Raw genomic sequence first — 12,667 nt, forward strand, 5'->3', positions numbered from 1 at the left:
GTGAGTTTTGGACTCGATTACAGAGGACCGTGGCAGCCGCCGTGCAAGTACGGACGGAATTCGAATATGGAGCAAAGCTGGCGGTCTGCATCTGGACGAAGATGTCCACAGAAGTGAGCGCCATCCCCCGTAAACCTTTCGTAGGTGAACATAAATACAATTGAATCTTTTGAGGAGATTCTATTCTGAAAAAGGCGCCAGGGCATACATATTTGCCTTGAGCCCGCCTAGGACTACCTCGTCCCGCCACCTGCGGCGGTCGACGGTGCACGGCGAATACGGTGATGTTGAATCTCATTACGGCCATGGAATACCCTCTGAAAATTCAACAGTCTGACGATACGATAGAGACAGGATTGGCTGATATTCCTCTTTGTTTATTAGAAAAATGAAACCTTAGTGATACGATGAAGACTTGGCGTTTGGGGCTTTCCTTCTCAAGCCATGCGGTTATTTCGATGGTGGTTTGACTGACTTTGATGAACTGGAAGACATGCGCGGTTCAACACTCTAATTCATGTGTGTTGATTTAAAACGTGTCTCCACGTTATTGCAACAGCTATCTGCAAAACGTACTGTATATGTTGGGTGTATGTCACTAATGGGGAAGACCTGATTTCTCAAAAACCCCAACCCCATAGGCTGGCTGAGACATCAAAGCTCTCAATCGTTACCAAGAAAGCATGGCTTAAGCAGTCACCCAATTGTGATTTCCAAGCCCAGACCGATTCCACAAGTGCTTGTGATCCCTAATCCGTCTGCCGCTTCCACGGTGCTCTCGGAACCGTTCTTTTCGAAATGGCAATTATTTTCACCAAAGACCCCTTCATCTTGGAAAAGTCATTTGAGTACTAAAGCTAAGAGGAGAATGGGATTTGAACGCTCAGAATTTCACACGAACCTACACCCTCGTTGTGAACATCGTGAGATGACGTCTTGGTGGTGACAGAAGCTCAGGTCGGTAGTGGACGACAGGGGTCTAGCTCCCAGCCGAAGCAGCCAATCAGACCGCACGCGACCCACTTAATCGAACTTCCTTTCACAAGCACCAGCACTGGCAGCAGCGAGTGAGTGCGAGAGAGGGGCACGACCAAACCGCCCTCTCATCGCCCTTCACGCCGCCTCACGATCCAACAACTAGACGGCGATATACGACACTACGAAATCCCCGCCGACCATGGACACAGCATCTACCTCCTAATTTTATACAAAAAGCCTCACAAAACCACACCCCCCGCATCCTCTTCCAGAGTGAGATGAGACCCCGCATCAAACCTCTCAAACGCCGTCCCAAAGTCACCTTCAAGCGCGCAGCAGCAGACATGGCCGCCGCATCCCAACCCCAGGACCGCCCGGAGAGCGACGTGGACGAGGAATTCATCGACTACGAAAGCGAGCCCGAACCCTCGCCCGCCAGCCAACACAACCGCGCCGTCCCAGCGCTCTTCACCACGCCGCCGCCCGTCCGCGACGCCCTCCCAACCGCCACCTCCAAGCTCCAAGACGACACCCTCCGCCAGTGCCTCCCCTTCCTCGCCGCCGACCCGGGCAGCACCGCCGCCAACCTCGCGCGCAACGCGCACGGCGTGCCCGCCCTGCTGCGCGACAACCACGTCAAGTTCCTCGAGAAGCAGCTCGGCCGCTTCCCGGCGCCCTACGTCGCCGCCGACGCCAGCCGCCCGTGGTTCCTGTACTGGTCACTCAACGCGCTCGCGCTGCTGGGCTACGACACGGCCGTCTACCGCGACGACCTGATCGCCACGGTGCGCACGATGCAGAACCTGCCCGGGGGCGGCTTCGGCGGCGGGCACGGGCAGAACTCGCACCTCGCGACGACGTATGCCGTCGTCCTCGCGCTGGCGATAGTCGGCGGCGAGGACGCGTACGAGGTTATCGACAGGAGGGCGATGTGGCGGTGGATCTGCTCGTTGAAGCAGCGGGATGGGGGCATTCAAATGACGTTGGGCGGCGAGGTGGACGTGAGGTGAGTTTCTGCTTTGTTTTCTGCTGATGTTGGACTATTCAAGCTTCTCTCTACTTTTGGGTTGAAGTCCCTTGTCACACCTGCTATTTCTGACCACGCAAGGAGCCGTTCAGGGGAGCATACTGCGCCGCCGTCATAGTGACCCTCCTCAACCTCCCGCTCGAACTCTCTACCGACTCGCCGGCCTGGACGCCTGAGCGGCCCACGCTCTTCACCGGATTGGCGGATTATGTACGCAGATGTAAGTCATACCTTAGCCCGGTTGCCGCGTTTTCTTATGTGCGTGTGTGTATATGTGTATGTGTCTTGTTTGCTATGCTTTGCTTTGCCTGCCTGCCTGCCTGCCTGCAGCAGCAGGACGCTGCTTTCTATCGCTCCAGCGCTCACACCACCACCACTACTCTCAAGGCCAGACGTTCGAGGGAGGCATATCGGGAAAGCCGGATGGTGAAGCACACGGGGCCTACGCCTTTTGCGCGCTGGGCTGCCTCTCGATTCTCGATACTCCGCATCGCATCATTCCAAAGTACGTATCAATCCCCCAACCTCTCTTGTCCCTCTTCCTCCTCCTTCTCCGGCGCCCGCATAGACGCGGCCAGATGTCCGGATCTTTGCATCCCCTCCGGTCCACTGAGAAAGTGACATGGAAGCGGAAGAGAAGGAAAGACAAAAAGACCGCTCACCTTGCATGAGACTTTCAAAAGTAATAATGAGAAACTGACCTTTTTGGTGTGTGCCTGGCCTGCCTGCCCCGGTAAAGGGGAGGGGGGCACACGCACGCACATTTCTGCTTGCGAAATAGATACCTTGACGTGCCACGACTCATCTCTTGGCTCTCGTCACGGCAGTATGCCCCGGAGGGTGGCTTCAGTGGGCGCACGAACAAGCTGGTCGATGGCTGCTATAGCCACTGGGTCGGTGGGTGCTGGCCGCTGATCGATGCCGTGCTGAAGGGCGCGAGTGAGCTCGAGGAGGAAGAGACAGCGGCTGCGGATCAGCAGCAGTCGCGGACCACCCCCGCGGAAGGCAGTCTGTACAGTCGTGAAGGGCTGATCCGATACATCCTGTGCTGCGGGCAGGACTGTAGCAAACGTGGCGGTCTTCGTGACAAGCCGAGCAAGTAGGCGACATCTCCCCCCCTTTTCTTTTCCCTTACCCGAACCATAGTCGTTTGCCGTCGTTTGATTGCTGACGATGAAATGTGGCTAGGCCGTCGGACGCATATCACACCTGCTATGTGCTATCTGGACTGAGCTCGGCCCAGCATCGGTGGGACCTCACATATGTCAATGAAGACGAGACGATTCTGCCAGAGCCCAAGTGGGTGGTGTCGCCTTGCGCCGAGGGAGCACAGATTTTCGACGAGGAGGACCGCGTCGGGACGATCCACCCCGTCTACACCATTCCTCAGGAGAGCGTCGACGACATGAAGGCGTATTTTGCGGCAAGGCAGGGATTCTAGAGGGGGGGAAGGAGTTCGGACGCAGCAGGCGCCACCAGGCCGCCGGAGAGGCGACCGCCCTCCCCCTTCGATATTATAAGTCAGGAGGATGCGTCGGAGCTTCTTTGTGTCACGTGGGTTGTTAGAGATGAATAGGGGGTCGGTTCCGTGGGCGGAGGTCCTCCGTTGGAATTAGACTCCGTTGAAACGCGACGCGCCTACCGACGGCGGATCATTAAAAGGGGTGGGAATTGCGGAACGAACACGACGGGCCTGCAGCTTCGAAGGCCCGGCGTAAGAGATCTTGAACAGGGATCGTGCGCGGAGGGTTTGGACAACTCATCACGGCAATATAACGGCGCAGGCCACAATGCGCGGGCTGTACATGTCGAGTTCCAGACTGGGTCTCCGAAAGGGTCGAGGTGCATGGTAAATCCGTGCGCCATCTGCAGCACGCGAATCGACATATGATGGCACGGGAAAGGAAGAGTCTGTTGATGGCAGGTAATACAACGCAAGCGACGATTTGTGGCCCTCCGAGGATGTTCTGCCAGATTCATTAGTAGGCACGTACTGTCAATGGGATGCCCACCTTTCCTCCAGTCCCGCATTCAACATTCAACATCGCGATGGAAGAGGCTGTCTCCTCGGCGCCACTGCGTGGTGGCGGCAAATGCACATCATCCCCAGGCCGGGCCAATCTGGCGTCGCGAGTTCCTGCAACACGCCACTCTGATGCCTTGCCGTGCGGTTCTTGTGCGTGGCCGCCTACGCCTGTACTAGCTGACGGTTTGAGAACGACGTGGATGCTTGTCTTGGGGGGCGGCTGGCAAATTTGAGACACGAGGCAGACCAGCCCAGCCAGCCCTGGGACTCAGACAATACTCCCAGATAACCAGAGCGGCAGGCTGAAGAGAGACATTTTCTGCGCGCATGGTGGATGATCCTGGTAGACTGACCTAACCCATGGCGTCCACGCAAGGCTCGATTGGCGCATCTCGCTTTACAGCAACTGTGCAGGGCCTAGGCGCAGATGTCTTTGCTGTCATACATGAACAAGATGCAGGTGGCCCCTCTTTTTTCTTATTCTCTCTGTGGCTCCGATATCAAAAGACCCGGATGCCGTGTTGTGGCCGCAAAGCATGGCCGCTTTGTGTCTCAAGGAGACATAATATTTCCCACTTATCGTTGGGGAGGAAGTACGCGTTGTCGGCTGATACATGTCGACGAAGCGACGTTAGATTGGGTCCCGCCCGGGCGGACGTCGACGGCCAGCAGCATGACGCTAGACGTTCGCTGCTCTCTCTCCCTCTCTCTGGCGTTGCGTGAAAGGAAAGACTGGTTCCATGCTGGACCAGGCGATGGCGTGGCCATGGCTGCTGCGAGCAGAACGATAGAACGGCGGTCTGGTCTGCAGTGCAACGTACCAACGCGGGGTCCAGTCAGAGGAGCCAATCTCTCATTCTGTGCATCGCGTCTGGAGAAGCGTCCTCTCTTGCGACCGTCGAGGGTCTAATGGCAGATATCGAAGGAGCATGTTTGGAGCGGATGACGTTGAAAGAAGGCTAAGCATGTTTGTTTCTTTATAGCGGGGTGTGGCAGAAGTTTGGCTCGGACAGGTCCCTGATGTCTCGCCCCTCACACCCCTTATCGCCAACATTGGAACCCTAGGAGGGAAGCTCTGCGGAGGGAGGGGGGTGTCGGGGCAGGAAGGGTGTAGACGGTACACAAGAAGGGACAGCAGCGCAATCATGGGCTTGTATTCCCGAGCCACCGGATCCCGCAGGCGGTGGTGACAACAACCCGACGGTGGGTATTGGAGTCGAACGAGATGGAGACTGTGCAACGGGCGTCGAGGGACAGAGGAACGGTGAGGCCCATGATGGGGAGTCACGAGCTCTGGTGAGGCCTCAATGGGCCGTAGAGGGCCGGGGGATGATACGAGAGAGGACGAGAGTTGCGGGGGCTCGAGGTAGCGCTGGCAGTGTTGGCAGGGCTGCGGAAGAAAAGAGGCGCAAAAAACAGATGTCTCGGAAGAGGTTCCGGAAGCCGTGAGGGTATGCCCCAGGTCCATGTTCCTTGTCGGTGGTCCGGTTTGGTGATGGACGGCCGTGGTCCGGATGGGTCGTTTGATCACCGGATCTTGGATGACTGGGGGTAGCCCGATGCTTGATGAGCAGTAGAGTTTGGATCTGGTGGTTCTCTGTTGCGGTAATCGACGGCAGAAATTTGCGTTGACGCCTATTTGTCGAGGGCATGGCAATGTGTCATGGAAAAAGAGAAGCTGATGTATGTAGCCGTGAAGGTCACGTCACTCTCAGCCACCGCTGGGGCTTTGCGCAGCAGCAGCAGCAGCATGAGCAGGAGTCGAAAGGTGAGGCAACCTAGGTACCTAAGGTAGGTAGGTAGGTAGGGACGGCACTCCATCAGTGAGGTAGGTTTTGGGTGTAGCTGTCTGTCTGTCTACCTTGGGGCTGGGAAGCTGCGAGTGGGAGAGCTATGGATGAGGTCGGCGCCGATTTTGAGGGGTTGTGGGGACGGTGGGACGTCGGAGGGGCGGTCGATAGAGATGGAAGGGACCAGACAGGGTTCTGGAAGGTGCAATTGACGAATCAGAAGACAGGGCGGCGTCTACAGCGGCGCTAGTAAAGCTGTGATGGCAAACTGGAGCTCAGAGGCAGGAGCTACCCAGGCAAAGTGGAAGGAACTGGGGGGCTGCACCTGCGATGAGAGAAAAGATGGAAGTCGCAACTGCCAAAGCTGCCTCACCTCACCTCACCTCACCACATCAAGCAGGCGCCATGTCTCGTGGGTTCCTGATATCGAAGAGACACGAAGACGCGAAGACTCGGAGCCGCTGGCGCCTTCTTCAAAGTTCAATATTGTCATCCACTCTTTGACTCTGATTAGATCTCTGGCAGGAGGGCACGGGCGATTCGCTTCACGTTCCTCACCTTACCTTACCTGCCACCGTACTTTGGCGCCCCTCCTTAAGGTACCTTAAGGTAAGGAAGGTAAGCACGACCTTGAAATGCTGCACCTGCACCGCAGCTGCCGCCTGTTAAGGCAACTGCCTCGGCGCCTCCCCGACCTCTTCTTGCCTCAACGGAATATTGAACACAACTCCATCCGGACAATGAGGAAGAGTTCGTCCGCGGCAATCGCAGATTCACGTCAAAAGTACTGGTACAAGCACGTCGGCAAAGCGTAGGCGCCTCAGGTATGGATACCTTACCTACGTTACCTACCTGTGCTTTCAATGTGCAGAACAGGGTACGTTCCCGGGGAGGGTATGATGAGGTCAACGGTCAGGCAAGGTAAGGGTCGTCGTTTTATGAGAAAAGTACCGTACCTGGCTTGCCATTCGCAATCACGAATCTCACTGGAAGAGAGAGCGAGAGAAAGAGAAAAAGAGCGATATGGCTGGCAAGCTGGGTAGCATCTCGAGGCATGGAACAAACTGGACGTCCACCTCTGGCGGCACTGCCAACTCATCATTGCATGGCCTGCGTCGCTAACGCTCTGGCCCTGCGCTTCTTTGCCTAGTTCTGCCTTCGCGCGCGCACCAGTTGCAGCGCTGCATCTGCCTGCTGTCGCTAATGCTGCAGCACCACCACCACCACCACCGTCCACGACTCCTCTTCCTCAGTCAGGTACTTCTTTCCTTGGTACGAACACTCCTCGGTAGAAGTACCTCTCCATATCGCTTTCTTGCCAGGGGTACATCTCGACTCTCCACTCCTCCCCACGCTCTTCTCCTCCTCCTCCTCACTCACCAACAACGCTGGCAACAACGCTGAACCACAACCGCAACCACAACCACAACCACCATCGCGCCCACAGGCCCTCACCATGGCCACGGTTTTTCCCCCTCCACACCTCCTCACCTCACCTTGACCTCTCGGCTTGTCCCTCTCCCTCGTCCATTCAGAACGTCGCCTCCATTCGCCAACGCGATCCTCATTTCTGATCTCCCACACCTTTCGGTCCTGTCGCCGCCACGACCCCCTTTGGGCCATCCAACGGTCTGTCTTCGCGTGGCTTTTGGCTTCTTCTCTCGGCCCATCTGCGCCCTTCCCTCCGCACCCATTCCACCCATCGTCGGATGGACATCTACCTGCTACTCTGGCCTCACCTACTTACACCGCAGAGTCCATGAAGGCCTCTCTGGCTTGCCCTGCACCGCCCTGCCCTGGCAATCTGCGGCATCCGCAGTAAACAACAGACTGACGGGGGGAAATAATGGAGAGATGCAGATGCGTCTTGCAGATGGTCAACTGCCTATTGCAACGATAACGCCGCGCCCCCCTCGCCCTTCCAGGTTCTTCTGGCCATACCATGCTGCTCATCCCACCTTAAGGGCCAAGTCCAGCCAGAAAGAAGCTCGCTGTCTGTTTCCCCATGTCAATGGATCTCGCCCCCGTCGAACCCACTTCCAGTAGTCTTCTCTCGGCGCTGGCAACTGTTCATGCACGTCGTCCACCTCCCTCGTCTCTCACAGCGACAAGAGATGAGAGATGACCTCTTCACCGACCTTGCAATCTCGCCCGCGCGTCCGCTCTGCCGCCCGCCGGGGATGGGGCTACGCTCTCAGCGTTGGTTGGTCACCGCACGCCTGCCCTGAGTCCCTCATGTGCCGTTGAATTCAGTTCCCAAAGAGAACGACGCCAGTCCCGATACTCCAATCCGCCAGCGCCAGCACCGGCGTTAAACGGCACCGGCAGCACCAAAACCACAAGAAATCATCTTCAATCAGCGTCTCGCCGCCGACCGCTCCGCTCGTTCGCGTACACATCACTCGGAGTCGAAATGGCCTATTTTAGTCGGCACCCATGCTGACGCCCCGAGCCAACGAACGGCCGGCCGGGCAACAAGCGCTGATTCGCTGCTCCGGCCTTGTCCCATCACCGCAAGGAACAGCTGGACGGTGTACGGAGTACCGGTGTACATCACTCTACGGGGAATTTTCTCCATTTCCTCAGCCGCTGATTCGTCCAGCGCACGCAGGGCAATTGTCATTTTTGCCATCTCTGACTGGGCACAGCAGCTACACTTCGACACGAGACTGGCCAACAGGCCGTTTTGACTTTGATGATGCCGTGCGAATCGCCCGCCATCGCTGCACATCATTGGGAGCCACCGGCTGATCCCAAACGTGGCCCCGGCGCCTGGCCTTGTTCTTGCCCTGTCCCAGCTAGCATCATCGCATAGCATGGCGGGACCTTTGCCTGACATGGCACAGACACAGACGGACGAACCTGGGTTGTTCTGTGGCTGCCGCTTCTTCGGCTTCTTTTTCCTTCGTCCTTCTGTCATGGTCTCACAATGTCACCTTCCAACTTGCCGGCGTTGTCGTTCCAATCCCCGACCTCGCGTCTCGCAGCACAAGCGAGCAAGCGACAAGCGGGCCAGGGAACGCACAAGGGACAAGCCAAAGCCACAGGGGGAGCAAGCACTCGATCTCGACGTTGTTAGCGGGGGTCTTTTTTTTTTTTTTTTTTTTTTTTTTGGTCCCTCTCGACTCCGAGTCCGGTTCCATTTGCCCCCGCAGTAACGGTCGTAGACCGCAGTCAGTACATGCACGCAAGCCCAGCAGCCAATGTACATGGCCTCATCCGTACATACATGACGATACTGGCACTCTCTAGAATGCGAGACGATGCTCGGCCCGTGACAAGCAATTGGCGGTGGGAGTCATGAGCAACACCAACGACAACGACAGAGCAACAACACCAACGGCAAAAAGACGCACTTCTGACATGCTGCTAACGAATTGTCCACACACATGCTACGACTGCTAACCGGCCCTTTGCGCGCTGATTGATTGCAGATGCATTAGTCGCCGCTAACACCACATAGTGATAACTCGGACGTTCGATTTCACATCGAGAGGTCGTCCTTTGTTTCTTCCTCGCTCGTACCAGACAGGCATAGGGCCTCGCAACTCTAACCGGGCACATCCCTCCACGGAAGCACCAGAGAATCAAATAAGCATGCTCTGGCGTTTTGACTCGCCGTCAGCCCGAAACGATTCCATCAGTGACCAAGGAAACCTGGCCGAGGGACCAGCGTATGCCTTGTCCAGAGTTACTTGGCGCGTATACGGACATATGGCTGAGGGTTTGTCTCCGAGAGCTGCGCGCCGCGGTTACGATTGCATTCATCCATCGGGGCCAGACCGGCGCGCCAGATTGGGTCCTGACTCTCTGAATGGTTCCATTTCGCCACCGGCTTTGCATATTCGCAGCCCTCGTCATTCTCTTACTTTTTTCCCCCTTCCTCTGCAGGCTCGTTCGTCTCGAATTTGCCCTCTGGGACTGCTGTAGCCCTAGAGGAGCTAAAGCAGCCCAACCTGCGACCCAGCGGGCCACATGGTCGGAGGGACTTCGTCCAAAGTTTCGGCCATGTATGTTTGCATGTATCCGTACATGCTTCGAGAGGCGCGCGCCTTTGCTTGTGACGATGATGTCGTGGGCGACAGACTGGATCCAAAACAGAACGAAGTCTAAGTCGGCGGCATCACCGGCGGTAGGGTAACCCATATTGGCTTTACTCGACTAGACCATCAAACGCCACGAGCATTCAGAAGCCAGCAAACCTGCAATGGTATTATGGTTTCCGAGGCCTCTATCCGCTCACGGCCAACTCCCGTGCTGGACGATGTTATCGAGATACCTTTGGAACGTCTACCAGAAAGCGACTGCCACAATACATGGAGAGCAGAGCTCTCAGCCAGAGGCAGATCTTCGCCTGGGCTGCCCTGGAGGCCCTGGCCCTGGCCCTGCTCCTGGCCATGACCCAGCGATGATGCTGGTACCCCCCTCCCTCCTCCCGGTCCCCTCCTCCCCAATGTGTCGCGGTGGGGTGGCCTAGTCTCCAGCGGTTTTTATCAACTGGCAACGAGACGAGCCAACGCAGCAAAGCATGGGTCACACTCTTTCGAGAGCCGCATCGCCGCTTGCATCTCGAACCAAAAATTCAAAGAACCACCCCATTGTTCCATTTCTCGTCGAGCCCGTTTTTTTTTCGAGAACTTTCATACCTTGCCCAGTCGGCGCTTGTCTTTCCAGTTTCTCCAGTAGACGGAGCAAGCAGAAGCAAAGCAAAGCAGAGCAAAGCAAAGCAAAGCAACAGCAAGTGCATCAACCAGCAGGTCGTTCGTTTCCACGTCCCTGGTCTACTCTCCTCTTGTTTCCCTCCGAGTCTTGTCCCCTCTTCTACTAGTCTCCTCTCTCTCTCTCTCTCCCCGTTCCGGTCCAAAGTACTGCCCCCCCTCCTCTCGCCTGTCCGGTCCCTCATTTCCTGCCGCAGCCGCTGCCGTTGCCGCCGCTGCTTGTTATTACCACACGCGCTGCAACTGCACACTACCTCCATACGATCGTTGTCAAGTCCCCATGTATGATCTAATGTACCTTTACATATGTTGTTGATGTTGGCCCTGGATTGGATTTGACCTATTGCTGGACCACCCCTCCACCCCCTCCCTGCCCCCGCACTAGCTCATCGTCGAAGCCAGAGAGAAGGTGTAAAAAAAAAGGCAACCCTTTTTTTTCTGCAATAAAGCACACATGTCTCTCCGTCCATGGTTCTGATGTTTTCCTGCAACCCAAGAGACGGAAGAAGCCCTGGATACGTAGCTTAACTCACAACACCTCCCACACCCACCTGCGTCCACACACACACACACACACACAACGCACACACACACTTTCACCAGTACAACACATCAACCACCCCTTCCGCCGACTTTCTTCATCTTGTCCCCCCATACCTCATCAGGCTCAAATTCTCCCAGCTTGGAAAACCACGAAAACAGCTCAAGACTTGGTCCGGATCCCACCTCTTTTTCATTCTCTTCGAGCTACCATACATACTCGAACCCACCCCGGATTTCTGCCCTACGCCTTACATCACAACACCCCAGAGCGCTCTGGCGTGTGGTGCGTAGAAGCCCGCGTGCGAGACCCCCCGGCCGTCCTCGACCATAGACTTTTCGCTCGCCTCACCGTTGGGCTCGATTGCATCCCAAGGCCGCCTGGATCTTGGTCCTATTGTCTGGACAGCAGTTGCCTATTCTTCAGTTGCTTCACTTTCTTTTCCTTCTTCGGTCTGAGACAACATCGATCTCCCCCCTGCGCCCGAATCCGCATCTCGGGGACCCTGCACGTCTAGGACCAAGAAAAAAAGATTCGACCCGCCGCATACATTCCACCCATTGGGGAAAAAACGGTCAACATGGGAGGATTTTACATGCAGTACCTTGAGAGTAAGTGGTCAATTGACTTTTCCAGACACGTCGTTGAAACCCAATGCTTCCCTGAACCTCGTTCCCATCATCAATTGTCCGTACAAGTGGGGCTGAGCCGTGATGAGCCCTGGTGAACTGGGTCAGATCGTGTGTGCCTACCCCTGCATCTTGGGAATGACATGCGTTTGTTCCCAGGGCCCTGACGTTGCCTGGCGAGTCGGGACGTGGCCTCGTGCCCGCGGGATCGACGTCAGCTCTATGTTGCGGCTCCCAGTGTACGAGTTGCAGTGTTCAAAGACGAGGAAAACAGAAAAATGAATCGGATTGGGCTGGAATGCAGCTCGCCTCACTTCACCGAGGGTGCTGATCTTTCAGCTGCGTCATGATCGAATACAAAGAGTATCAAGGGCTAATCAATCCAATTTAGGTCTTTGCCGGCGCCGAGGATGGAGGGATCCTTCGTACGAGTGCTACCGTGATCCCAGTGGCTACACGTGCCTCGTTCTTGTCAACGGCCGTGAGTACCAGACGGACCTCGCCTACGAATCGGATTCGTTGGCGCAGGAAAACGCGGCCATGCGTGCCTTCATGGTGTGCCGTAACTTCTCCGTCAACGGCGGCATGCTTGCCCGCAACGGAATCGTCCAGGGGCTGCCCGCCACCGAGACCAGCGGCACCGCCCGCCGGTCCAAGAAGAGCAGTCGCCACACGTCTTCGAGTCACGGCTCCAGGGACAGCCACCGTCGATCGGGGCACCACTCCAGCAGTTCTTCCACGGCTTCGTTCGACTGAGTGGACAGCTTTGCTGCATGATGAGTTGGCAGCTGTAGGCTCTCGGTCTCGGCAGCGACACATGGCGGAGATAAAAGGGACTGGACGCACTCTGGTCACAGCATGGAGGACGACAACCGTCCTCAGGAGCTCGAGTGAGGAGGAGAACAGGGAAAAAAAGCGAAGAATTGGTACCAAGAAGTGGGCCAAAGGAGTGGGAAAA

At 56.5% G+C, this 12,667-nt stretch overlaps 2 protein-coding genes across 2 annotated transcripts; both read left to right on the forward strand.

Moving 5' to 3' along the window:
- Nucleotides 1-1,322: 1,322 nt before the first annotated feature.
- Fntb (Protein farnesyltransferase subunit beta) lies at nt 1,323-3,446 on the forward strand (the record flags this gene model as incomplete). The annotated part of the gene is made up of 5 exons (XM_032035387.1): nt 1,323-1,984; nt 2,098-2,225; nt 2,393-2,510; nt 2,787-3,104; nt 3,194-3,446. 5 exons carry the CDS (start codon nt 1,323-1,325, stop codon nt 3,444-3,446), a joined length of 1,479 nt encoding a protein of 492 aa, XP_031885820.1.
- An 8,214-nt stretch (nt 3,447-11,660) lies between these two features.
- On the forward strand, nt 11,661-12,465 carry CGGC5_v002381 (uncharacterized protein; the record flags this gene model as incomplete). The annotated part of the gene is made up of 2 exons (XM_032035388.1): nt 11,661-11,691; nt 12,101-12,465. 2 exons carry the CDS (start codon nt 11,661-11,663, stop codon nt 12,463-12,465), a joined length of 396 nt encoding a protein of 131 aa, XP_031885812.1.
- Nucleotides 12,466-12,667: the final 202 nt, after the last annotated feature.

This window comes from Colletotrichum fructicola (genome assembly GCF_000319635.2).
Source record: "Colletotrichum fructicola Nara gc5 chromosome Unknown KSG_Nara_v1_contig01, whole genome shotgun sequence".
Taxonomy (NCBI): Eukaryota; Fungi; Ascomycota; class Sordariomycetes; order Glomerellales; family Glomerellaceae; genus Colletotrichum; species Colletotrichum fructicola.